Genomic DNA, 27,467 nt, shown 5'->3' on the forward strand with positions numbered 1-27,467 from the left:
TGGGTCCTCCTTGCTAGCAGGGTAAAAAGCCTGATAGCCCCATCAGCAGAGTAACATCACTGATGGCTCTTCTTGCTGGGATGTGAATTTTGTCCTTGGACCACTCCAAATTTTTCCTTAGATTCCTTCATATTCCCCACCATCACCCCACTCCCCGTGGCGGAATAACTCTGGAGCTTCCTTACTCACTAGACTTCTCTGTTCTTCCTCTGCTCTGGAGTAGCAGGTAGAAGCAGCCAAAAAATCCCAGCCACGTCTGAGGATGGATGGCCATTTTGCATCTTTCCTTGGACCACTGCCTAGTGGATCGTTACCACTGCGCTTGGTACATCCTCCTGCTGCAGGCTGTCTATTGCTGCAGATACGGTGTCTGCTACCAGTAAACAGCCTAAATGTTGGGGTGCAAGCTTTTTATCTGTAGTCTCGCCCCTCTGCAGTGCTTCAGAGTGGCCCATGGGGTGCCCCCAGATCCTGCCTTACGGAGACGGGGTCTCCCTTCAGTCAGGTTTGCTGTCCCCTTGAGAGTCTGCTGACGTGCAGGCTAATGTCTGTCCTGTTGGGAGGATCTCTGGAGTGAGGATTTCTGCATAGACCTAGTGCAAAGGTGACTTATTCAGGACACTTTTAAGGATTTCTTTAGAAGTTTTGGAGAAGAAGAGTGATGCTAAATATGGTAACTTCCACTGTATAGATACAGAAAAACCAAAGCCTCTCTGGAGCTGAAGAAACTGTTAAATTGACACCTGGAAGTGCACCCGCAGCCCGTGCGGAGCCTGGCTGATAACACTGTAGGATGGAATGCAGCTGAACTGTCTTGGGTCTTGCTGGGAGATGCTGGTGCCCACACTGGGCTCTTCCTCGTGCAGTACCCGGTGACATCGTTTCTAGGGCTGGATTCATTAAGCCTATGCAAGTTACAGGCCACCCTTCGGGGTGTGCTGTGTTCATTCCCTTGGATGAAACCAGCCCTGGCAGAAAGCTGGAGCGGGATTGCTCCAGGCCTCACTAACAGGCACGCTTAATTGGAGTCCTCTTACTTTTCTCAGCCCTACTAGTCTGTCTTCGCTGGAGTGCTGCTTTCCAGCCCATCTTGTTGCTCTTTCTTGAGAAGCGTATTCAACTATTTAGCATTTTTGCATCTCCAAAGAATCCTCCAGTTCAATGTAGCATAAGGCAGTGAGACAGGAAATCCTGAGGGTCCCTCCCACTCTACCCTGATGGAAGAACTGTTTGTAGAGAAGTATGACATTCTCAGACAAACCTCAGAAGTATTGATTAAAAAAAAAAAAAACCTCAACAAACCAGAGAAGTAACTTCAGTGTTTGTATTTGCAGTGTACTTGTATACGCACAAGAGTGTATTTGTAAGAACTTCAGAGAAAATAGAGTGGTCTTACAGCTACATCAGGAAAAAAAAAAAAAAAAAAGGCAAGGCCTGAGGGCTGTACCTTTTTGGTGAGTCTGAACAAAAGTGCCAAAAAGGACTTTTGATAACTGATGCTGAACAGGAGCACCCAGTTACTGGTGGGAGATGTGACTTCGGAGAGAAACATTATCTCTGTCCTGGAAGGTGTCTGGGATGCTTTCCAGAGCGCTTGGGAACTCTACCTGGCCAGCCAAAATAAAGACAATTGAATTCCCTTTCCCTCTCTCTCGTCTCCATGTTACACAAGCTAAAAATTACCTGTCTCAGCGTGCCAACTACCTCATCTCTTGGCAGATGGGTAGAGTGACAGATAACTTGGTTAAATTTGGAGCAGTTCTCAATTTACTGCTCAGCTGCAGGGTGAGGCTGCTTAGGTTTCAGAGCTCGGGGGGACAAAGGGCTGTGTGTTACAAGACACGATATATTCGCTGGCTGTACAGAAGGTGTTACCTCCATCTAGAAGTGCTGCCATGCTGGAAGAGCAAGAGTGCTACTTTAACTTTGGCATTTCCTCACTGCAGTTTGTTGTCATTTGTTGTTGGAGTTTTTTTGTTGGTTTTGGTTTTTGGTTTTGGTTGGGTTTTTTTTGCATGGACCTTGCTTTTTTGCGTTTAGTTGAACTGCTTTTTATGCCACAGAACAGGGCTGCTCAGTAGCTCTTTTGCTAATGTTTCCTCCTTCACATAATTCAGATTTGTCAGCTTACTCTTTTTTTTTTGATTGTTTTTTCTTCCTGCTGCTGTATAGCAGAAGAAGGAAATTTGCACCCATGAAATTTGTATTTCCACCAGAAATGGTGTGAGGATGGCATTGGTGGGTGCCCAGTGCAGGTTCTTGCTGTTGTGCCTGTGGATTAGGGGCATTCTCATCCTCCTGGGAGGGGAGGTGACTGCAGGGAGTACGTCCAGTAACCTGCCTGCAGGTGTGAGCCCCCCTGCATCCAAATTATGTACTGAAAGGAGGAAGGGAGGGCAGATGGCCCTTGAATTCCTGCGCTCTTTCAAAATGGGAGTGTTGACTTGCTTTACAATGGTGAAGCAATATACGGATCATATACCTTCTCCAGAGAGCAGCTAGGTTTTGTAAAATGAAGAGTGGGTGAATAACGTGCAGCTTCCAGTGGCTTTTGGTGATGAAAGCTGCATGACCATGGCATGTTGAGGCCAGAGACGCTGGCGCATCACTGCATGTATGATGGGAAACGGTCTCAGCAGGGACTGCTGATGCGTTTTGCTCAGAATGCAAGTTGCTTGGGCTTCCCTTGACAAGAAAAGGAAGCAAATAGCTTTTTATTCCTCTGTCGTATAGCTTAAGCTGCTTATTTTTGATAGACAGCCATGAGCCATTGTGACCTGAATGTAGTATTTCAAAGATCCCTAAAGAAAGTAGGTTTTGTTGTTGTTGGATCAAATAGCCTGCAATTAGCAGAGGCACTGTTTTAAAGGGTGTGTTCTGGGGTAAGTAGAAAGTAAAAACTTCTTGGCTACATTCCCCTGTAGGAATGTTGACAGTTTTTACTTTAAATTCCATGTTCTACGTGATCTTCAGTTCAAAGCCACGAGGTGACTGTGTTTATAACATGTCCTTTTTCATTCTTCCCTTCTCATTTCTCAGCTTAGTACAAAGACTTTCCATAAACATTTTTCTGCTCCGGCTCTGCAGAAGCTCCATCCATATCCCCACATTCTTTCTAATACTCATTCTTTTTTTCTTGACTTTCCCTGTTCCTGCTATTACTGTAAGTAATTTAAAGAACAAAATGTTTTCACTGAAATGGTTTACCTTATAGTGAGTTAATTTTGGGGTTTTCCCCCCTGCCCCCATTGCCTGCATCTTTCTCTCCCATCCTTAAAATTCATCAAGGGGAGAAAACTGTCAGAGGCACATGGCGAGGCAGTGCAGCTCCCGGCCATACCTAACGGCAAGCATCGCTGTATCACACGGTAACTGAACAGCCTGGCTCCCCTGGGCCATTGTGTGCTGCTTTGTTAGATGCTGTTATGGATCCAAATTCCTCCAGTCTGATGTAAGTAGCCTTGGCCAGGGAGCCTCTGCTGCCGCTCGCCCGTGCCCTTGCTCCGCTTCAGAGCAGCGGCTCTGTTCTTACTGGTTTGCGTTGTGGAGCAAGGCGAGTGTCTCTGCTCACATCTTCTTCCCCTTCCCTCCAAAGCATTCCGGTTAGGGAAGGCCAAGGGAAGAGCACTGCTGCAAACCCAGCGTTCGTCCTGGTGGTAACTGCCACCTTTGAGTGTGCAGCCGCAGCCCTAAGTGGTTACTGCAGGTTGTAACGTGTGTGTCCCCGCAAACAGCTGCCTCCTGCGAAGGCGTCATGGTCCTGCATGGCTGTGGACCGCTTCGACTGCTCCATGTGGAGCCTTTCCAATGCTTTACAAATTAAGAACTGAAAAAAATATTTTAAAAATTGGTTTTTTCCAACTTGGGCAAACACATCTAAATTTTTATAAATGTTCTCAAAAGTTTTCAAGCCACTGTCAAATTTTCTCTTCCCAGAAAGCGAGCTCTTAAGCAAGCTTTTAAATATAAAAACTCCCCAGTGGGCTCTGTGATGGCTCAGGAGAATTACTCTCTGGAGGCTGTAAAGTTGTAACACAGGACCCCAGAGATGCCACAGATGCTGGCTTTTCCTTTCGAGTATTTGAACAGAATTTGAACTTTTATACCATGGGTGACTTCCATTGATACTGCCCCGCTCGCTGCCGAGGGTGAGGGCAGGCCTGGGGGGCTGCCCTGTGGCCGGGGCTGCTGGTCGGGCTCCTCTGGGCAGGTTTTGAAGCAGGAGCAGAAGCAGAGTCCCTTTGGCTGCAAAAATTTGAATGTTAGTGCTGGAAGGACCCGTTAGCTTTTCATTTTTAACTTCTACCCGTCATAAGAGGCTACACAAGATTAATTTGATAGTAAAGGTAAGGCCTGTAGCCTTCCAAAGGAGGTGAAAGAAACTGTGTCACATCTAAAATGCCTTATAAATTAAGGCTGAAGTTGGGAGGGGCCACAAAACACAGCCCCCTTCTCAGACTGCCAAAGCGTGACTTACGTTCCCAGACAGTTAATACAAGCGGAGGAACTAAGCAAATCTGTTTGTCATCATCCTGCAGTTCTAATGTCCAGATATTTTTGCCTGGAAGGCTTGATTCTGTGTGTGACACGATGTGTTAAAGACAGTAGCAGTTCTAACCTTTCGGGTCAGAAATGCACAGGCCGGGGCAACGCTGAGCACATCATCGCTGTACTTGCGAGAGTCTTGGCTGGTTGGGTTTTGGTGGTTTGGTTTTGGGTGTGGTGTGGTTTTTGTTTGGGTTTTTGTTTTGTTTTAATCTTGTATAATACAAGTAATGGGGGTGTTGGAGCCTGCAGATCCCCTCCAAATTGAAAAGCAAATGCCTGCAAAGGGGGGGTTCAGCGTGATCCATTATGAACTTTGCAGCTGACCCGCAAGTGGTGCGGGACGGAGTGAAGCAGCACGGTGTGGGGAGGGTGTTCCTTCTCTGCGGCCGTAGGCTTCACGTACTGTTAGAGACTATCGGTTACTAGTGCAGGTCTTCTGGCATAAAGGTTTTGAGTTACATTGATATTTGTCGGTTACTATGACTTCTTTTTTTTTTTTTTCCCCCCCCCTTCAATTGCATCATACCCTTAAAAAAATGGTGGTAAGTGTGAGATCTGCATGCTTTGGAGTTTGTTTAATCTCCGCTTCAGTCTATACAATGCACAAGTCATAATGTTAACACTTTTTCTTAAAACTTCTTCATTCACGTTCACAACTAATTTGGATTTCAGTTTGCTGTTTTTAATCTTTATTTGGTCTTAGTTTTCTTATTTTTCTGTTGTTCTGTTGCCCCCTGGTTTTGCTAAGGTTTCGATCTCTGTCTGTACTGTTCTGGGGGTGCTTTGCCAGCAGGTGAATGGCTGACCAGGATAGTAACGCACAGAGAAATTCTCCCTCCTCGGGCTTATTTTATCTGTTCAGGTGATAGATGGGAAGGGACGAGTGGTGGTGATCCACCGTATAATCTTAAGTATTTCAATAGACATTTTTGTTGGATCTTTGTTAGGAAAAACACCCCATGGCAGCCTTTATATATGTGAATCTTTTTTTTAACCACACAAAACTACTTACCTGAACTAGGCGTTGAAATATTTCAACAGAGAAGGAAAAATGGTTATTTTCTAGCAAGAGAGAGCTTGTATCTTAATGGTGCAGTCTGGTATTTCTGAAGTCCACCCAAACAAACTCTCAAAGATGTCGATGATGCTTGTTAGAAAGCTGAGGCAGCAGAGTCTTAAAGCAGAATGGCATCGGTAGCAGTACTGACCTGGGGGACGAAGGGCTCTTCCCACCCCGCGTGTGGAGGGCAAGCACAGCCTGCTTTAAGATCTTTTGTGAATCAAAAGATACTTGTGGAAGGAAGTTCTAGATTTACTCTACCGTGCTCTGTGTTTCAGTACCTGATGTGTGTCTGTATATCTCCACTGTATATACAACAGCACATTGATGTCTGGTTGTCCTTACTAGTCCTAGTTCTCTCTGTATCTTGTCTGATAGTGTACTGTTGCTGGTAATGGACTTCTGTGGACACTGGTGTGTCGCTAGTGTGTTATTTTGGCTGTAAAGCTCTTGATTTGTGGTTAGTTCTTTTATTTTTTTGAAATATTTTTTTGTTCCGGTCACTGTCTGTGCTAGCGGTGGCTTTGCCTATCCGTTGCCTTGAAGGTACAGGTGGAGTAATGTCCCCTCTGACCGACATTACTCCTAGCGTGTGCTCATGCGGATGCCTACACTGTTAAGACTGTAGTTTCCATAACTGCTTCATGTGCACTAAGCACCCTTGTGGAATCCTGCTGAGAGTTTCTTAAAGACTTCAGTGAAAAACTCCCTCTAGCACAAGGAGGGACGGCAACTGTTGAATGCCGAAAATGGCAGGTCCTGAATTGGTCTCCCCAAAATACAGGAGTGTTGCCTTTCTGGATCGATTTTTGTACTGCTGTTCAAACGCACTTCTGTCTTCTGTACTGCAGCTTGAGAGCAAAATAAGGTGTGTTAGCCTTAAAAAAAAAAAAAAAAAAAAAAAAAGTTCAATTGGTCATGAAAGAGCTAATGTGAAACCATACTCATTGGCAGATATTTTTTTTTTTTCCAATTCTTAAGCGAGAATGGTTTTGCCAAGAGCCACAGGCAGAACAATGCTGTCAGTCTCCTGTAGCTGAAGTCTGGTGTCTGGAGGTATTGCAACAGCCCCGACTTTTCCTGGTGCTTTGAGCCCTGTGCGCTGTCGAACACACGAGCAGTGCCTGCTGCTGCCCGAGGACTGCCTCTGGATACTTGAATAGAGTATTGCACCTCCGGCCTCTGCCTAACCTGGTCCCTTCTAATTAGGCACTGAGAAAAATGGAGTATGTAGAGGTTAAATCATCCATGGAGGAAGATAAGCATATGGTGTATATACCCTGTGGTGTATATACCAGTAGTGACCCATCAGCAGTTGAAGAATGGCTTTAAAAAAATATAAGATACATTTAACAAAAAAAAAAAAAAAAAATCAATGCAAGAAAACAAACAGCAGGATTTTACAACTGAAACGTTGGTTTGTCTTCTCATCTATTTTTTATGAGATTGAACCACTGGAACTTGGGGACAAGATGAGTCTGACCATATTGCAACAATCTGTCCGCTACAGTTGCAGTTCTTCATGACAAGCATTCAAAGTGTTAACTAAAACCATTGAAGCAACATACCTGCCATTAAAACTTGAATCCAGAAAAATAACTTCATGAATCTTTGCACTACCAAGTGGAATGGCCTTTAATGCTGTAGATAGATCAGTTTGCTGTTTGCAGTTCAGCTGGCATACGGTGCAAAGACTGACTCTCTTTTTCTTTCCTTGTCTTTTCCTGGATTGCATCGGAATCCTCTCTGCAGATGATGAACCAGCTGGGCCAATGTAAGTGCATTTTAAGAAAAAAATATTGCTTGGCTTAATCTGAGGGTTTATGGGAGCTCACGGTACGTAGGATTGACATTTTGGGTGACGCTGCTGATGGTAGCGGACCCTTTGCTTTGTGGGTTGTTACGCTGGAGTAAAGAGAAGTGCTCTCTGCAAGGGCCTTGCTTGGAAAACATCCGGAAGGAGTAGGAGAGAAATATTTGTGCTGAAGTGACATGTGCTTTCCCTGGCTGCCTGCTGTAGCCGGTTTGATACTTACTTATAAAATCATAAGCAAAAAAACCCAACCCAAACCATCTTCTTCAGTTGTGAAAAGGCTGCGGTGAGCCTAGGGAGCGAAGTGATGGGCATGGGGGTGCATTGCTCTGGGCCAGGAGGGGGCAAGACATGTGGTCCAGAGGCTGCATTGCCTTCAGCCACTGAAGAGGTGGAAGGATGGAATGGTTTCACGCGTGTGCAAAGCTGTTGTTCCCTACACTTGTGACTGATTTTGGTGCATTCTTTTATTATTTCTTTCTCTAGGAAAACCAATTCTACAAACAATCATAAAGATAAAAACTTACGCCAGAGAAACACAAATTAAAAATGCTTATCATGTAAGTATGGCTCGCACGCATCTCTGAACCGGGCAGGCTAAGCTCCTCCTTTTTCTGTAGTGGTTGGGGTGCGTAACAGTCACTCGTTCTGTGTATTCCCAAGCTACCAGGCGCTCAGGGGGCAGCACTCCCCGTCCTGCCAGGCTTCACAGCGCACTGGGGGTTATCAAAAGTTTTTTTTCATAAAATATGCAGGTAGCTTAATGATCCAATAGCTGTCGAACTGTACATAGTCACTGCTACTGCTAATAAAAACCCAACCCCCAAACCCTTCCTCATTCAACCTTAAAACCTGGAAGCCAGCCTTGGTTGGGAAGCCTCTCTCTGCATTTAAGACCGAAACGGATGTTAAGCGCTTTGATTGCACGTTCTTAATGGCACGGGATGTTGAAAATGCTGCCAGGCATTGACTAGCACCTTTTCTCATTTCTTTTTTAGAGCTTTAAGTTTCTGAGAGACTGATGGCAATATGACCTGCTAAATTTAAGGGTTGGAACTCTTGGTTCTAGAACTCCAGTTCTGTCTTTTTTTTTTTCTTTTTTTTTTTTTTTTTCCTTTTAAAGTGAGCAACAATATGACTGTCTAAAGCATGCCTTATTTAGCCTCTCCTGTAAGGATGACCTAGCCAGATCAATTTCAAATAATGCTTCAGTGTAGAAGGTGTAAACTATTTTGGGCTTGATGTGCTGTGAATGTTGCTTTTTTTTCCCCTTTTAATCTATTTAGACAGTAGTAGTAGTAGTAAGTCAGTTCAGCATGCGCCATTTTTTACTTCCTGTAGCTGTTAAATTTGGCAAAGCTCTAAAACGCACCGCTGCCATCTAGTGATACTTTTTGTAAAGTACAGCAAAACTTAAAAATATATACAGTATATATTTATATTTTGGGGGAGGGGGAGAACCAAAATACAGTAATTGTGTTTCATTTTTAAGCTGCTGATATTCATTCCTTACTGTATGTCTGAAAGATGAGAGAATTATACTGTTCTGGTACTTAAAGAAGTAATATAAATTGAAATTATCTTAAGGGCTTAACCTATATAGAGAGACTTGGGTGTCCTATAATCAGACTTTAAAAGCTGGAATGGTTCAACATGGTGGAATGCAGTTGAAAACAAAAACAAACCTTCAGTTTATAAATATATATATATGATTGCTTTTTAAGTGATTTTTTTTTTTTTGTTAACTCATGTAAATTCTCAAATCCTTTTGCACTGATGTGTTCAACATATTCTTGTACATTCAATTCAGGCAAACTTTTATAATTTTTTTTTGTTTAAATGATGAAATGTTACAGCATGGTGATATTCTATGCAACTAGTTATACTCTTTAGTTTGACACTGTAATTTCTCATGATTTAAAGATTGTAGAAATAGACCTAACAGGGTTCTCATGATGTGCGTAACTGTAGATGCATGAACTTGTGTTCTGTGTATTTGTTGAAGTGCAATGATGTATAAAAAGTGGATTCACCTGTTTTTAAAAATAAAACACTAACAAAAAAAACATATGAGACTCTTTCAACTATTTAATGACACCTCGGTGATCACACACACAGACTGTGTATCCTTAGTGCTTGGCATCCCGGAGTGTCTGTTCCTGGGGCAATAAGCTGGTGTTTCTCAGCCTTCTGTGAGTTTTTTCAATTCCTTCTCCACGTCTTCCACAAAAGCTGGAAAATTCTGATCCAAAAGACATAAGCGAATGAAGGGCCCCAGCTCTTGCGCACGCCACGTGGAATGCCAATGGGCAGCGGGGAGCTCCGGCTGCCGTTCCAGCACAGACTGTGGAAGCAAAAAACCAGGCGTTGCACTCACCTTGGATGTGAGAGGTTAACGCGCGTGGTGCGTGTAGCGGTGCGGCCTGTGGGAGGCTGAGCAGAGTCCCGCCAACGCCAGTGGGGAGAGGCCAAGTGCTGTTGGCTCCAGGCCTGACTTCTGCTGCTGGAGCCTGGGACAGGGCAGGGCAGCTGGACCAGCACACTGGAACCTGTAGCTGTGTTTGGCTTGTGAGGAGGGGAAAAAATAAACAACAAATCTTATTGTTAGTTCCTCTTGCACTATTGCTGTCTTCCTGGTGGAGGAAAAAAAAATAACCTTTAAAGATTGTTGAGTATATTTTTTAAAAAGTCTGCAAGAGAGTGCTTAAAACCAATGCTTCTGCTAGCTTCCTGGGGTGGTGGAAACGGAGAAATCTAGCTCCAGTGTTCCAGGGCACCAGCTGAAAGGGCATTTCCAAAGCTAAGTGGGGAGAAACAGCTCAGCCCTGAGCAAACTGCAGCAAGCCTGTGGGCCGGGGCACAGGAGACCCCAGCCCAGAGTGCAGCGGTGTTAAGCTGATACAGAAGTAGAGGAGGATGTAGGAAACTACTGATGTCAAGGAGTCTTTGTGCTGGGGAATTTGTTGGTGATTAAGTGAGGAGGAGTGTGTACAGCAAATGAAGACCAGGCCTTGCTGGTAGAAAGCTTGGTTGGGAGCAGGTATCGTGCTCCCGTCTTGTACAGGGACTACAGAAGAGCAGGGGTTAGAAGGGGTTTACAGTGGTGTTAATTTATGTTTCCTAATATTGCCCCTTAAAACAGTAACTGGTCACAAAAAATAGCAGTTGCTAAAGGTAAACTGCCTTGTCTGATCACTCCTGCTTGTTGGAGCAGGCTCACTGCGTTGTACAAGGACAATAACAACAGAACTGTTGGGAGTCACACAGCATAACGTGTGCTACGACTCTCGGCACTGGCTGGCGAGTACGGGGAGCTCTTCCTGAGAACAGGGGTGTTGAGCAGCTGTCCTTGAGTTTAGAGGATAACAGATTCCTAGTAGGGAGCGTAGGAATTGTCCCTGATACCACTGGTGGGACATACCCTGTGGATATGGGAAAAGGGTGAGACAGACCCATAGATGCAACTGCGGAAGAGCAGAGGTTGGAACGAGCGGCGTTTTCTCCTCAGTTATCTGTTTCTGCTGTCCCAAATTCACAGTAAACAAGTTATTTTTAAACATGGCTTTACACTGGGCTTCCCAGCGAAGCCACCAGCTGAATCGGGGATCTTGTGCTGTGGGGCAGGGAAGATCGGTGGTTTCAGACTTCAGCTCTGACTGCAGAAATCAGTTCTGCAGAGTCAAGAGTGACAGGGCCATTTATTTGGATGTGGCCTCTGGGTATTTGTGTGCTCTCTTGTGTGGTTTGTTCTTATGCAAACGGAGTAACTACACCACCAAATACCTGGTTTTGCAGCTTATTTCCTAGCTGTAGATTGTTACACAAGATCCTGTGGTTTTGCTGGTATAGATGATGGCATCCTGATGTTCAGTGAAGACATTTACCAGATGTTTACAGCATATGAGATAGCTCGGTCTCTGTGCCCCAAAGATTCAGTTACAGGGCCTAAATAGTAATTAGTATTTTTTCTTTTACCTGCGCTAGCTGTGTTACAGGTCTTCTTTTTCCGAGGCTTGTACAGGAATCTGGTAGAGGCTCATCTGGCTAAAAAATATCAAATGCAAATAAGTGCTGGTTACCAGGCAGAGTGTGGGTATGTGCAAGAAGGGAAGTAGTTCCATTTTTAGAGATACCGGGAAGAGAATGTGCTCAGCTACCTTATGCAGTGAAAAGGCATCTTTTTATGGAACCTGAACGCACATCTGCTCAAATCTTTAAAAATGAAAGACATTAAATAATTGGCCTGTAGTTAAAACTGTCATGTCTAAACTAAGATAACTATTAAACTACTGACTGGAAGCAACTTCAAAAAATACCGTGTCTGAACGCTCGCCAGGAACATGCTTTTTTCCTTCCCATGGGCCACATCACTGAAAAGACTGTCTAAGCTGTCACTTCTATTTCCTGAGTGAAGTTTTCAGCCCAACTTGTAGAGCAACAACATTATTGGTACCAACAGTACGACTGTTGCTGTTCAGTAGCATTCTGCCATGGCAAACTCACCTTTCATTCTTGGCTTTAGCTTCTCAAGAAGTGAGCAAAGCCCAAAGTATAAGTAATCTGCTTGAAGAACAAACAATAAATCTTGACTATTAGCTGTGAAAGTCTGATGCTAATAGCTGGTTATTTTTCTATTTTTCTGTCTATATGTTCAAGCTTACTTACTATGTATAGTACTGATGCTTTTTGTTCGGTGTCCTTCACTTGACTTTCACCATTAGCCTGCTGACTGAGACTGTGGTAGAGCTTCTGGCTTTGTTCATCAGTTACTTCAACAGGTACGTACTCTGTGAGTTTCTGAACGCAATTGCAGCAGTGTTCCAGCATCTGTTCTTTTGAATCTCCACCAAACTGAACACGTAACATGCGGCATTCATTCTGCTCAAAACCCAAAAAGACATGAAATAAACTGTGAATCCCCTCAAGCTGTTTTGATTTATTAAATTCCTATTCGTTACAGTTAGGAAGAAGGTGATACGTTTTTGGGTCACTGCACCAATTTAAAAACAAACAAACAAGTTTTCCCTGCTGTATCTTTATTTTTCCCAGCAGGTAATCCAGAAGACTATGATTACAGTTCAAAAATCAGTAAAAAGAAAAAAAGAAAAAAAACCAACCAAACAAAAAAAAAACACCAAAAGAAAATGGTAAGTGTGCAGGGCCACTTGTCAGCTAATTCAAGGTCTAGCCAAGTGAACAAACCTCACCCTGACAACAGTTTTTACACTCATAGCAGGGAAATCAAGTTCTTGTTGCTGCAAGTAGCACCCTATAAGCATATGTCAACTCTGAACAGTTGTGTGAGACAAAAAATTAAATTACACTAAAGCAGGCAGAAGTTAACTTTGGAATCTAAACGAAAAGTTCTGGGAATGGGATGTTCCATGTAGGATTTATGTTACTGCGTGCATCAAACCCAGCCTTACCTGCCTACCTGGTCTGCTGTGCAGAGCTGAACATAAATTCACTTGGCATTCCAAATGAATGCTGCTGTTCCTCAAACTAGCTTACACAGTTGATTAGGAGCATCAGAAACTCAAATGCATTACTTACTATAGTGAAATAATACTAAAAATACCCCGGATAGTTCGGACCCCTCGGTGTAGATTGTGGGGCTGGTACTGTATTTTATGTCTTCCGAGTACGTGAGGTTCAGCAAACTGCACTGAAGATGTGACTGAAGAGCCTGCTGTGCCTGGTAAGCTCATCCTAAGCACATCGAGCCAATGTAAGGCAGGTGTATGCTGAATCCTCTTGTTTAGGAAGTGAATTAATGGGACTTTCAGTTTGATCTTGAAATTCCAAACTTAAAACAGTTGAAGTACTAGAAAAGAAGCAAGTTTTCCTTGGACTGACCTAGCTTATTTAGGTCTTCATCTTTCTTAGATTTCAATGTCAAAACCATTTTTTTAAATGACTAGACATACTGCAAGGCTGCTGATTACATGGGTACACGGACATATTTCACTTTAAAGATTTTGCTCTCTAAGATGAGTCAGCTCTTTGTGATAGCCTGTATGTTTACATGCATGTTATTTTAAGATGCTTGTGTTGCATAAATTGATTTTTAGGGCATTGTAAGGATAAAAAAGCTTGTCAGTGCCTTTTAAAGAGAAATATGTCAAAGCAGTCCAGACTGTAGCACTCATTTTACCAGTGCCCAGTTTTTAATTAACCAAGATGTCAACTTAACTGGGTCAGCATCATGTAACCGAGAACTGATCTGGATACGCCAGACAGGTGAGTTCTCGTTATGACAGAAAGGTAACTTCCATCTTAATTTGAATTCCTTTGGAGACTTGCAGGGACCACTTGGTTTAGTTACCCCTAAAATCCCCAAATCACTTTTCAGTCTGAGCAATTTGTATTGCCCTCTGCTTTTTCACAAGGACCGTGAAATACTTAAGGTTGCTGTTTATAAACAATAGACTTTGTAAATTAAACATTTTTTTCCTTTATGGAAAGAGCACGCTCAAATTCAGCTAAGATGATCTCAAGTTTTAGCATAGATGACTATTGGGCAGTAACACCTGCACCATACAAGAGTTGAAGTATTAAAGAACTTTGAGGTCACTCGGATGGTCAGATCTGCACCTCCTCCCACACTGGGGCAGGGGACGAGTTCAATGAAAACAGCGTGGGAAATGATGTACTAGCAGAATTTTAAGAACATTTGTCTTGCTACTACAGATTCATGTAGAAAGGTTTTTATACATAGAGGCACATCAAAGACTAATGTGAGATAAGTGATTACTAGAGATGGAGCTGCATAAAGGGCAGTCACAGCCACACAGCTGTTGCTTTCAGCTGAGCATAAGACACAAGTGTGTATCTGAGCGGTACGGCTTCAGAATTAGACGCTTGTGCTTCGCTGAATAAAATTTCCACTAGTACAGCTGAGTTTCAATAGTGATCTGCAACAGGTGTCTTCTCTACATGTCTTGTTCCTTCAAGTATATTAATGCTAAGTTTCTCCAAATACAGTTTAGAGACTCATTCTGCTAGATAAGAGTCCACAGTGCCCTATTAAAATCATGTTTCTTAAGTAATGATTAGTTTCACTATAAATGTAATATTCATGACTTAAAAAAACCAGGAATACAAGATAAATGGTAGTGTAATATTTTGTTGCCCATGCTCCTTGGTTGCCATGTGTGTTCAGATACAGGAACTGTTTTTTGAAGGCCTTGCTTGTTTTCCTCTGCTTAAATGGCTTCTGCTTGCCTTTTTCCTTACTTAGGTCTAGCAGGGTTGAGATGTAACCCCTTACACAGTGTGGCTGGCTTCCTGAATTTCTAAAAATATTTTTGAAGGTTATCAAGAAAGCTATATACACTGACAGTATTTAAGGAATCACTTCAGCTACAATTTAGGATTTAAAGTAGAGAAACCATAGGATATGACCACTGCAATGCCACTAGATCCAGTTTAAGTCATGAGAATTTATTGTAAGTAAACATTTAGATGCACTGAATTCATTTAAGACTATGTTAATATTCCTCCTTTTCTGAACTGTCCCTCAGAGCTTTGTTCAAGCCTCAAAGTGATTGTGATGTTGATTTTGTTTCTTGTGAGATGCCGCAGAATCCCTTAACGTGGTGCTGGGGAACTGGTTCTATTAACTGTAAAGGAAACTGATGATCTCCTAATTCATCAGAACTAATTACTGCAACAACTTGATAGTCTTCAGTGATACTCCACATTTTATACGAATCTGACAAAAATCAGACAGCAAAGGCATTTTGGTTTCAGGCAAGCATAACCCATGAATTTAAAACAGTTTAAGATAATTATGCAGTTCCTAGTGCCACCATTAGACTAGGCTTATTCTGAAACAAGAGGAGTCCTTATATTTAAACAATGTTTATTATGCCTCACATCTGCTTTTATCTTGCAATTAGCGAGACATTCTCCCCTCTACAAACTATATTGTTTGGTTTGTAGCATCCTATAAAGAATATTTATGCATCTTCCATAAAAGAAATCAGAAAAAGGATCAAAGTGTAACTAAACAGGAATTTTTACAGTTTTCAGCTATTCTGGATATTGCTATTATCTGCAATTACTATAACTCGGTCTGTGACACAGTTCCTGTCAGGGGAGAATACCAGAACATCTCAGAATACTTGAGGTGTTTGTATGCCTTAATAGTTCTGTGAATGGGGCAAACAGTTAAAACTGGCCTCTAGCAGTTACTGAACAAGGGGCTCATCTTCTTTCTCTAGAATTCCTGTTTCTGACTTAAATGAATTCTCTTGTTAAGTAGAGAGAGTTAAACTAGAGGCAGGTGTTTCTGCTGAAACAACAAAGCCCAGAAACTATCCAGGGAAAAGGGAGAGTTCCTCTGCCTTTGAAACAGGCTTTGTTTCTGGAAATCCTTGTGAGTGCTCGCTGCAGAGAAGTAAGAAGCTTCTCTGAGTTCATCTAAGAACCAAGAAAACCGAGATTTGTAGGTAAGCTGGTAACAAGCAAGTGCCATTTCATTATTTAAAGGCTAACCAACCACTTTTCATGAGATCTGAGGGGAAGAGCAGAAGCCTAGGCCTCTTTCCTTGCCTGGAATACCAAATGCCTGAATCGCCAGCCTGCGCTACTCTGCCACGTGTCAGGGGCCACAAAATAGCTAAATAATTGTTTTAGATACTCTGTTTGCCAAAGTGAAGTATGACTTACGGAGGTAGCATGCTTCTGTACATGTAAGAGAATCGCTTATCTTTTTAATTGTTAGCCACAGCAGATAGACTCTAAAATAGCTACTGGTCTAGCTGTCTTAGTAGTTGATTCTCAGAAAGCCATCTAAAAGACCTGAATATTAGCAGTTATAAGAGACATTAGGATGATTCAATTCATTCTTGTTCAATATTTAGAGAAAAAAATATTTTCATTTATATTGGCAGTTTACAGGATCTCAGAACTTCTAGTTAAATCTATTCAATGTTAAGAAATCTTACACAGAACTGTGTTAGCTATTAGAAATATCAAAAGCAACTCAGGTTACCTTTGACCGTGCACAAAGCAGCAGGCAGTCTGCTCTTCTTACTATCTTTAGCCACTTGCAGGAATCAATTAATGAAAAGCCTTCCTGAAATAAAGCAGAACACAAACTACTTACATAGCAAACATGCAACATTCAGAGGTACACAGAAGTTATGTGATGTAATTTAATCTCTAATGAAGGTTAGTCATCTGCATACATCAACCTTTGCATCTGTCAAAATGATTGCCAGCATGTAATTTTTACAACACTAGGGGATTATATCTGAATCTGTAGTTCCAGTAACACCACTATGTCAAGGTACATTCTAACTTCTCCATTTGTTTTACATTTATATTTGTGCATGTTATTAAAGTCTCCATGAAATGCTTAATAAAACGGCTGCAACAGAGAGCTTTAAATTCTTCCGCATCCCGTGAAGTTGCCCGAGAGGGCAGCAGAGGGCAGGCAAACCTGAAGAATGGGAAGAAACCTGAAGAAAGCAGCTGGTTTATCTAAGGTCCAGAGAGGCATTTCCTCCAGATGCAGCTTAGGTAAACAAGCAGCAGCTTTGATAACTTTATAAAGGTGTTCTTACACTCCAGCTGCATTAACTGTCAGTCTCTTCAAAAAAGAGGGACTGCTTGGCATTCTCTAAAAATACACTGAAAGCTGAAAAAGTCATATAAAAATTTCAAGGCAATGGACCGTGTCTCCCAAGGTACTTTTCACAGACTACCACATAGTCATGAGCTAGCAAAGTCTAGGGGGAAAAATAACCCAAACAGATTGAAGGGCAGGGTGCAAATCACCTACCTGTTTTATCTGAACTCCTAATGCTTTCAATGACCGTGGCTTTTCACACAGGCTGCTTTTCATAGGTGTGCAAAGGGTCAAGAGCCATAAGCTATGTCCATCTCGGACTGCCAGCAGTTTTTGCCAGAGCTACTACCCATCTTGGGCGGGTCCAGGCTGGGGAACCATCTGCCATTCTATTTTGGTACAAGAAAGCACCTCAGTAAGACGCTGCTACTCTGACATGCTGGCACTGGCTTTGTAGTCCCGTGTAACAGTTGCATGTAGATTTCAAACTGAACTTTTACAAGAGGAATGTCTGGAACTGATTGAAGAATTGAATCAAAGGCAAACTGTATCACAGACACGTAGCTGATTAGACACGTCCTGTGGGAGACTCTAGCACAGTAAGGCCGCATGCAAGTATCATTCCCAAAAGACTTGAGGTCAAGAGGAGAAACTAGTTTCCCTCTGCGCTGTAAAAACAGGTGCTGGCAGCAGGTAAGACAGGCCAGTCGCTTGCAGCATGTCTGCAGGCACTGAACACACTCAAAATGCCTCAAGGTAGGACTTGCTAAGACCTCACTTTGTGACTGATGGGAAGTACCAAGCTGTCCTCTACTTTTACAGGAATTTGGATCTTAAGAGGGACAAACGGCAAATGATAGACCTTACAACAGCAAAGAGCGCCTTATCTGGTAAGTCGGTGTTCTCCAGCCATAGTACATGATGCGGCTGGACTGCTGAAGCAGTGGAGCAGGAGGCTGTGTCCAGCACGCTGAGGGCACCCACCTGCCACATAACAAAATCTTTCTGATGCCAGATAGCAGGAAGTCTCTGAAGAAGGTCAGTTTGTTATATAGTCAGAATTTATGCCTGACATAGTGAAGGAAATGTGAAATACCCTTACTGCTCTGTACATCTGGCATTTTAGCACCCCTTGCCTTCAGGGTGTGCCGCGCTAGCCTCTTTCAATGGACCTGCCCAATGTAAGCTTGGTATATGGACATTAAAGTTGCGGGGAGATACTGAGCAGAATGCCTGAGGAATGAGATGAGATTAGTAGGCTAAGAAAAAAGTGCAGCACTGGTAGAACACTTCCAGAATAATCAGTAGCACTTCACATATAATTTTCAATGGCACTGTAGAAAATATTACTTTGAAATTTTGCTGAGGACATTCATGGCCGTGCAGAGTTCAAAATATTGTTTAATGCTGAAAATGGAAAAGCATCAGCAAGTTAAGCTCGCAGTTGTGCAGAGCAGAAAGTTACATCAAAAGTCAAGAATTTCCATGCCAAAAGCATGGGAATAGCAGCATCTGCAACAGCAAAAAATCGGCATCAATTGTGCATGTGGATTGCAAAGAGGTCTTATTACATGGCTGTACAAAGTACAAAATGCCGATTTGTTTGTGTACAAGAAATACTTTAGAGGAGGCGTGGAGTGACATCCATCTACGATGCTTATCAGCTTGTGCTGTGCTCCTGCTGCCGTAGTTGCTAGAAGGGATCTACTAAGGAAGCAAGCAAGGAAAACAGACTTGATGTGAGAGTAGTGAGGTACAGCCAGCAGCGTGTCCAAGAAGGGAAACAACTGGTTGCACAATGAGTCTGAACGGGACAGGGGATAGGCTCTCAGGTCAGAACAGAGAGAAAGATGGGGTATGTAGAACTGTAATATATAAAGCAGAAAAAAAATCTGAAGTGTCCCTTGCAGAAAGGTTATATTCTTGATGTTCATACAAATATTCTGAAAGTAAGTGTTCTTAACTGTTTGGAATGCAATAGACCAAGTGCATTATATTTATCTTTTGTGAAATAAATTCAAGCTAACTTCAGGTGAGTTTCATCTCAGCACAAGGACTTATTTCTGTCATGTAAAGCTGTAAATGTTGAACATCTTTTAACTTACTTATATTGGGGGGAATATCCATACTTTCTCAAAATGTATGGGCCAGTTCAGAACTGCTCACTCTAGATAAGCAACCAGGCAGAATCCTGGACAACCAGCCAGCCTAGGAAATTATTTTCATGTTGGAATACCACAGCTGCTTATGCTTACTGCTTCCTGTCATAGGGAGTTTCTCCACTGACACTTGGTCATCCTCTGATTCCTCTGCCAAGCCCCAAAACACTGTTAGTGGAGCAATTCTAATACCCCATTCTTTTTTCACTAGGCCACTTTTATCTTGTAGCTACTTCTGCTTACTCTGTTCATTTAAAGTAGTTCTTCTTTTTGATACACACCAACTGTGTTTGTTTAAAAAGAGCTGTCCCCATATTGTCTATTTTTATAGTGGTTTTCCTTTCACTGTAAGAGGTAGGTTGAACAAATGTTTTCTCCTTAAAATAATAACTGTTTTCAAAGAAATCATACCAGGCAGCCAATGTTTAACTTTCCTACCAACTATTTTCTTGATGTTTCCCAGGCTGTCATCCTTCTACATGTCCTGTTTCTGCAATAAAACAAGCTGGGGAAAAAACAGTATTTGAAATTTTTATTTACGTACTCCTAATTACTCCACTCCAACCCCAAAATCTGATTAACTGAAATGTAATTTACTTCAAGTTTAATTAACTGAAGAACAAAGCAGAAAGTATTTCCTTTCCTCTTGTACCTTTGGCTGACTGTATACTGCCCAAGCAGAAACAAGTAACTAAGAATAGCTAAACGAAATAGAAGAACTCTGTGCAGTACTTGAGCAATACAACAGACTTGGTTTGGCACAAGGAAGCTACCTGAAAAAGGAGAGGGAATGTTTTAGACAAACTCAGGTCTGCAGAAACACTCAAACTGAACTCTAGTGGTTCCGGAGTATACTGACAATTACTGATGTAAACAATGTAACCATAGATTTTCCACAATTCTACGCAGCAAATAAGACTGATTTTGCACCATGTTAAGGTCTGCTCTGTTCCTTGTGGCTTTTCCATGTTACCTCAGTCAGCACAGACTTGTATTCGAGGCTGCCTGAATTAAGACAAAATAAGATTCTTCTTAACAATGACAGTTCTCTTTTTGTCAACAGTGAAATAATTATAAACTTGCATATTAAGTCAGGTAAGTGAATTCTGAATAACAAAAAGGAAGACTGCCATCAATATGCCCCTTGTTCAATTGCTTGAAGTCGAGAGGATCTCTGCCAGCACCCAGGAGGCACAGGGAAGATACTGGAAACTGCATGGCAATATATTGAAACTGTAGTCTATTATTTGTGCCTTTCTAGAGATAATGAATTAACTTTAAATCTGTCCTGGACATATGTGCTGACAGAGAAAAAAAAGCAGTAGTCCCTCTAGACTGCTGCTGCCACCATGCTGACAGCAATACAGAGCACAAAGCAGCTGTGGTCACTGTTCCCCTTCAGCAGGCAGCATCCTTAGCTGCTTTATATTCAGTGGGCAGTGCTGAGCAGTACTGAGCATGAGCAAAGCCAGATGGCAGTATAAGATTAATCAGGAATATAGACAAAAAGGCAACCTAGAACTGGCTGGGAACTCAAGACCTCCAATGTTTACAATTGAAAAGATAAATGGCAGTGCTTTTCAAAGTTACATCATTAACATTCAATCATGCATATACTCCCTATGTCATTCTCCAGAATCATACTTATAACAACACTGTATTAAAGGAAAACAGTTTCATACATCTCTGGCAAAAAACTAAGACTCTCAGATTAAGAACCCTGAGAGGAATTAAGCTGAAGCAGAAAACAAAGCGACATATTTCCCAAGTATTTTAGAAGCAGGCAAGATGTGACCTCACCTCAAATGAGGCAGAGAAGCCAACAATGCTGGCCTAGCCTTACAGCCATCTAGTGCGTCATTAATTGGGAAATACTTTTGTTCTGATTTTATATTTCAGCATTCACAAAGCTGCTGGATGATGAGGCCTGTGAACTATGTTGGAAGGTATTGCATGTTATTTATGAATATTTTTATTATTGTATCATCTAGAAACCCTGTGGTGCTAAGCAACGTAGGAACACAGGAACAGACTACCCATTTTACATTAGATTGCAAGGCTTTTAGGCAACGGTATCATAACTAAAAATTAATATGTATTTAAGAAATGTCATCTGTGTAAAAGTTCAGCTCTGCTGGCTTGCATCAATTAGTTTGGATCCACTCATTCATGAGACAGATGGTTTTCAAATTAAACTGAACTATGCATAAACAATAGGAAGAAAACCAGAAAAACTTTTCTTTTTGCCACAAACATTATATACTTTGCCCTTAAATTACAACCCATAGTTTAAAAAGACAAACAGAGACCCAGAATGCCACACACAAAGACACATTCTCCAGTTTTGGCTGTCACTTATAATAGGGTCAAAAAATGCAAGTAAAACAGTTTATTCTCAGAGTTCACAGTTCCAAATGAATGTACACATTGTATAATGGAATGGATTAAGGAGTCAGCTGGGTATCCCACAGACTGGGAATGTGCACTTGCAAGAAATGATGAGTTCAGCATGAGATCAAAGGAATTTTATTGTATTTATTAATATCCCAGTGCATAGCTGCCAGAGTGGTCCTGTGTGAAACCTGAAGCAAGATGGCAGAAGAGAAAAGCTAAAGGCCTCAGACATCATCCCACTTGCACCATTCTGATTCAGGCTGGGCAGCCTCGTGGTACAATTCCCCAGAAAACAGAGCAATCTTTAATTCCAAAGACCAGGCTCCGTTTCCAGGGAGGCACCTGTGTGGGTTCCTTAATCCTTTCATTTCCCATGGTAAGCTACCAAGACACAACTGGGGAGCAAAACTGGCTCAGTACCCCTCACGGGGCTTTTGCAGGATGAAGTAACAGATTTGGGGAAAGCACTTTTCTGGTGAAGGATAAAATGCTCTGCTGCTCCGAGCGCCCCACCTGCAAGCTCGTCCAAGACTGCACAAAAACAGTGAGGATGGCTTAAATAACCCGTCGTTTTCCTCAGCCAGAGGCGCTGCCCAGATACTGTGTCATCCCGTCTCAAACTCCACACCACGGGTCTACTCACCACGCTAGGATGTAAGGTACAGTGAGAAATCTTTTCAGAAAAAAACCCACGCTTCAAACCTCGATAGTGAATATTGTTACAAATACTAATGCTTTTGACCTTTTTATTATAGGTACTACTATTATTCAACATACATACTGAAAAACACCTTACTTTTTCTTAGAAGTGACTAATTTGGCAACAAAGGAATGGTAATATTATTTCCAGGTATCTCCACAATGTGGTTAATATATCAGATAAAAGTCTGCAACAGAATAGAAATACTGTAGTTCAGAAACTGCTATTAACTATTATCTCAAGAGACAGTAAAAGTAAGAATGTGAGAGCAGGTAAGTCTGAAAAAGCTCGTAAATTATGTTCCAAGTATTATACAGAACACTAAAGGACAGGCAAAACAGGCACTTTCAGAAAACTTAAGCAAAACTGGAAAACATGTTTACAAGGAAGTGTTTTGATAGTGACCTCTTTGATAGGGATTTAGTTATTAATAGGTTATTACAATAAAAGAAACTGCGCATGCTTGAAACTTCACATATCGATTATAAATCAAATGCATATATCTGAAAAAATACCAATTTTTAACTCATTGCCTTCCCAAAAGAGAATGCGAGTTGCCGTTTTACACTTTTTAAATTAGAAAGCTGCTTATTCTATACAAAACCTGGAAGTTCTTTTCATTAATGACTATAAAATAAAAATGTAATTCTTGAAGTTAGAAGCTGTGAAAATTGAACTTTGAAGACAATTCCAATCAGATCTTCATTATTATTTTTTTAAACACACCTAGAAGTAGAAATCTGCCTTACTGGTATCTTTTTCTGAGATCTAAATAAGGCCAAATAGAATAGTGTTTATTCCTGCAGTATGAGCCGTCTTGAAAACTGAAGGGAGAGGAGTATCAACATGACCAAAAAAATAATCCCCAAACATGACAACTTGTAGAGTGGGGGAAGTAGAAAGTTGTCCCTGCAAAAATTTCCAAGCTACATGTCAGTATCCGAATGGGTCACATACAACATTGTTGGGATGACACCACAGCAGAAATCATGGGTTTTCCAGGCTATATGTACCTTAGCTCTTAGTGTAAGCATTAGCCATCTCAAATAGATCCGCAGAATATAGAATAGGAAGTGGCAAGAGGTGAAAGGCAAAAAAAAAACCCAATCAAAATGAACCAAGGGAGACAGACAGCAAGCTAACTGTAATAAGGAATAAAAGGATATTAAGCTTTGCATTATCTTTCTACATGCAATTTTTTTTGCCCCCAATCTCTTAGAAGCCGGATCTTAAATCTTGCTATTAAGCTTGTTTGATTGTGGAAAAGAACACATCAGGATTGAACTTGTTAAACAGAGTGCTCTGTCTCTACAGAAGCAGGAAAGCTAAATGACATAGCAAATACAGGACACACGCAGCACACACACACACACCCTGCCCCGAGACAACCTGCCCAGGGGAGTCAGCAACCAGTGAATGTCTTTTTCCAAAGTGCAAAGTGTAGGGTGCAAGAGTACATGCTGCCAGATGTCAGTTTTCTAGAAAGACTCCATCCAGATACGTAAAAACTATAGCCCCTTGAAGGAGTGAATAGGGAAGATAAGCCCCTAACTCAGGGCAAACCTTGCTATTTCATTATGAGAACCTGAATATTTTTTTTTGCTAATCTAATCTTTAGAACAGTATACTTGATCAGGGACTTAGAGAGGTGAGCTGGGTGCTCATGGATTTAGTTGGCTAAAGCTCTTCAGGGCATCCCATCAGTAAGTCAAGTTAAGCAATTTCTTTTCCAATTCCCAATACAAAATATATACTTCCCTAGACCAATACCATACATTAAACTCTAGGGTAAATACATTTCATTAATACACATAGCAACTCTTTAAAAGCTGTTCTAATAGTTAGGTTTAGAAGAATTGGGGCAAGAGGAAAGTAAAGGTCAGAACCCCTTAAAACTCTGCTGCTGCCAATTGGCAATACGTAATCATTATACAACAGGAATGTATCATTGTATCAAAGAAACAGGCTAGCTAATGCAGAAAGATATTCAGCTTATCCAAAACAATCGTGTCAACAGCACATGTTAAAATAAACTAAAACTAAAATTTTTGAACTATGGTTGTGGTACTGAATAAGTCAGTAAAACTAAGATTCCTTCTGCTCTTTCAAATAGCAGTCATAGGACCTTTAATAAAAAGAACCACCTTCCTCTGGCTTTGCAACTACCACTAAGCAGCATTAGCAACCTGCTCACTTCCCGAGGTTTCCATCAAATGTCCTTATTTATTGCACGGGGACCTTCATCTTCCCAAGGCACTGTTGTGAATATCATCTCAAAAATCTGGTGCATAAGTTTTAGCACTGCAAAGAGAGCATCAGGAACATCAGAATGTCTGCTGAATGCTTGCCTAATTAATGAGTTAGAATCTACTGTATCCTAAGCACTGTTAGCTTATGAGAAGTCATGACAGGACCAGGAAGGCACTAAGGACATTGAGTCTACACTTTAAAAGATCAGGTCACAAATCAATTACTCTAGATTAATTTTATCCTATTAAATAAGTCCTCTTCACAATTTCAATTTGTTTAATTTATAGTATATTAAGAATTCTAGCACCAGAATTAATTGTATCAAATAAACCACTAAAATATAGTTTTCATGATGTGTTGATTTGAAGGAGGGAAAGGAAATAGGAGTTGTGTTAAACAGAACATGGTGTATCTTGAAAGTATGGCCAGAAATTTACAGAGATGCTGTTGAGATATTCCTGTAAAATTCCATTATCTACAGTATGAGATTTTTCTACCATAAAATATGCAGTCTGTTAGGCAACACTGCAGCAAGAACGGGTCCTAAAAATATGTTATGTAATTTAATTCCAACTGAAGAACGTTGTTTAAAAAAAACCAAATCAAAACACCCTTTGATTTGCATTACACATCGGGAATTTTTATGTTCCATTTTCTGAAGTTCCATTTACTCTCCTCTTCATTCCGTTTGGCTGATCATGAGAAGTAGATTGTATTTTTAAAGGAAAGCAGTCATTTCCTTGTTAAGATAGCTTCAAGTATGTCCCTGGCAGCATCATTAAAGAATGTTTAAAGTGATCTTGAATGCATACCCCCAAAATTTAGCCATTAAAATAAATACTTTGGTGTCCTTGAGCAACTGATGGAAACACTGAACATGTCCACAATTATTTGTTACAGTAGCAGGGAAGTACTTTAATAAGCAGTTCTGGAGCATTCTCAGATACTGTAATCAATTGTTTCAAACCTATGGCAGCTCACCAGAGGTGTGTACACAGAGCAGTGCACACAGCACAAGGTATTTTAATAATGTGCCCGGTTTAAAGTGTACCATTCTTTTTGGCAAGAAAGTAGTATTTCAACTTCCATTAGTAAAAAGACTTCTAGAAGGGACTTCATCATGCTTTCTCCTATTTTATTGCTCATTAAAATAACTCTGTAGTCTTCTGCATGTCTAAGGAAAAAAAAATCAGTTGTTGGAATGTGTGACTATTTTATTGCTATTTTATAAAAGTCGTTCTTAGAAATGGATCATAGAAGAGTCAATAGTCTCACTTGGCTCTAAACAGCTACCATTCTTTAAGGAAAAGGTTTCTTAAGACTCTTGCTTTAAGAAAATTAAAAGGACTAAGAGAATACATAAATATATCCATTACAGAGAAAATATTTTGATACCAAGTCAGGAACACTTGAATGTTCTTCCTAGAATGGATCATGTTAATCCAACCACCAATGAAATAAAGAATTCCATTTCTATACAACTCTTTTACCTCAGTTTTGTGCAAATGGTGTAGTGAACATTGTACATAGCTTTTGACTGAGTTTTTACTTAGTGAATCCTCTTCTTTGGTGTCTACATTTCATCTACCTCCTTTTGTTTTCACACTGACAGGAGAGTGCCTTACAGAAAATACATTTATTTTGGTATTTCATAAATCTTCACTTGACATGAATAAGTTTGATGCAAGAACCACTAGGCAATGCAACAAAATATGCCTTCATCCAAAAAAAGGTATTTGTTGGACCCATGCTTGCTAAGAGAGCAAACATTGGGAGCTATCATTAGCATATTGGCCAACTGATACTACTTTAGTGGAAAACCAACTATGAAGCCGATCAGCACTGAGTTCAGGCAAGCATTAGTTCAGTTAACATCACTACTCACTGCAGAATGAACAAAGAAAAGTTCTATGTGAAATACAGAACAGCTGAAGTCTGGAAGTTCACGTTTTTCAGTATGCAACACTGATTTTTTTTTGCTGGACTTTTTAAAATGCATCCACCCACAGTATTATCAGCATAACGCAGAGCTTGCTGGCAGCTAAAATGGTTCATTTTGGCTTTTGTAAAATGTACACACCACTGAAGAACAGATGCACTCTGACTTTATCTTCCTAAAGAAAACAAAGTACAAACCAAGATAGTTCATCTATTAATGCACTGATTTTACTACACTGCTTGCCAATTTTAAACCAGAAGAGATAAGAATACATTATTATACTACAGTTTTAATCATTTAAAAAGCATCCAATTAGTAAGTTTTCTTCGTTACAGATGTTGGATGACAATTTTCTTTTTTAAAACTCTTACTTAGAATGTTCATCTTAAAATTCTTGGGGTGGGGGTTCCTGCTCTACCATTACTGCTGCAGTAAAAAAAAAAAAAAAAAGATAAGAGTTAGGAACATTTACCACTGAATGAATTCTTGAATTTGGTTAGCAGTTCAATTCATTCTTGGATTACTGTTAGAGGGAAAAAAAAATCCCTTAATTAATCCATGGAAATTTTACAGCAATACAATATAGCTATTCGAATTGAGAAGGAAACGGTGTCCCTGTGACACAGATCTTGTACCTCACTGTGTTCCTATGCAGAGGTACAAGGTACAAAGCTATGGTAATTATTATCCAGTTCCCTCAAAACCAGGAGTCTGTAGTACATCAAAAGGACTGAAAAGTAGGGATTAGAAGATGGATCTTCTAAAAGACTAGACATCAACAACTTAAAGGATGCAGTTAACTACATAGCAAGAAACAGTAAGTACATCAGAGGGAACTTCAATGACAGTAAGTAAGGCAGCATTTATGTGCTGGAGAACACCTTGGCAATAAAAAGAAAATATTCAGTAGCCTAGGCCAGCAAGTACAAGTAAGTGTACACAGTAAAACCACAAACTGAATCATTCCAACAATTGTGGCATTCTATCAAACTTGATACATTCCTTCTGGAACAGAAACTCGCACATT

At 41.0% G+C, this 27,467-nt stretch overlaps 2 protein-coding genes across 3 annotated transcripts in view; one reads left to right on the forward strand and one right to left on the reverse strand.

Moving 5' to 3' along the window:
- Positions 1-9,489, forward strand: part of NPTN (neuroplastin) — a 59,649-nt gene extending 50,160 nt beyond the window's left edge. For both annotated transcript variants that reach the window (XM_080397366.1, XM_080397367.1), the window contains 3 exons: positions 7,361-7,382; positions 7,908-7,981; positions 8,420-9,489. In XM_080397366.1, the coding sequence (XP_080253492.1) occupies positions 7,361-7,382; positions 7,908-7,968 (83 nt within the window). In that variant the 3' untranslated portion in view covers positions 7,969-7,981; positions 8,420-9,489. The remainder of the gene's footprint in view (positions 1-7,360; positions 7,383-7,907; positions 7,982-8,419) is intronic.
- Positions 8,707-27,467, reverse strand: part of REC114 (REC114 meiotic recombination protein) — a 56,443-nt gene continuing 37,682 nt past the window's right edge. Inside the window, exons 3-6 of the mRNA XM_080397383.1 lie at positions 16,420-16,503; positions 12,087-12,299; positions 11,397-11,465; positions 8,707-9,765 (exon numbers count right to left, since the gene is read on the reverse strand). Of these exons, the coding sequence (XP_080253509.1) occupies positions 9,604-9,765; positions 11,397-11,465; positions 12,087-12,299; positions 16,420-16,503 (528 nt within the window). The 3' untranslated portion in view covers positions 8,707-9,603. The remainder of the gene's footprint in view (positions 9,766-11,396; positions 11,466-12,086; positions 12,300-16,419; positions 16,504-27,467) is intronic.

This window comes from Falco punctatus (genome assembly GCF_963210335.1).
Source record: "Falco punctatus genome assembly, chromosome: 7".
In the NCBI taxonomy this organism is placed as follows: Eukaryota; Metazoa; Chordata; class Aves; order Falconiformes; family Falconidae; genus Falco; species Falco punctatus.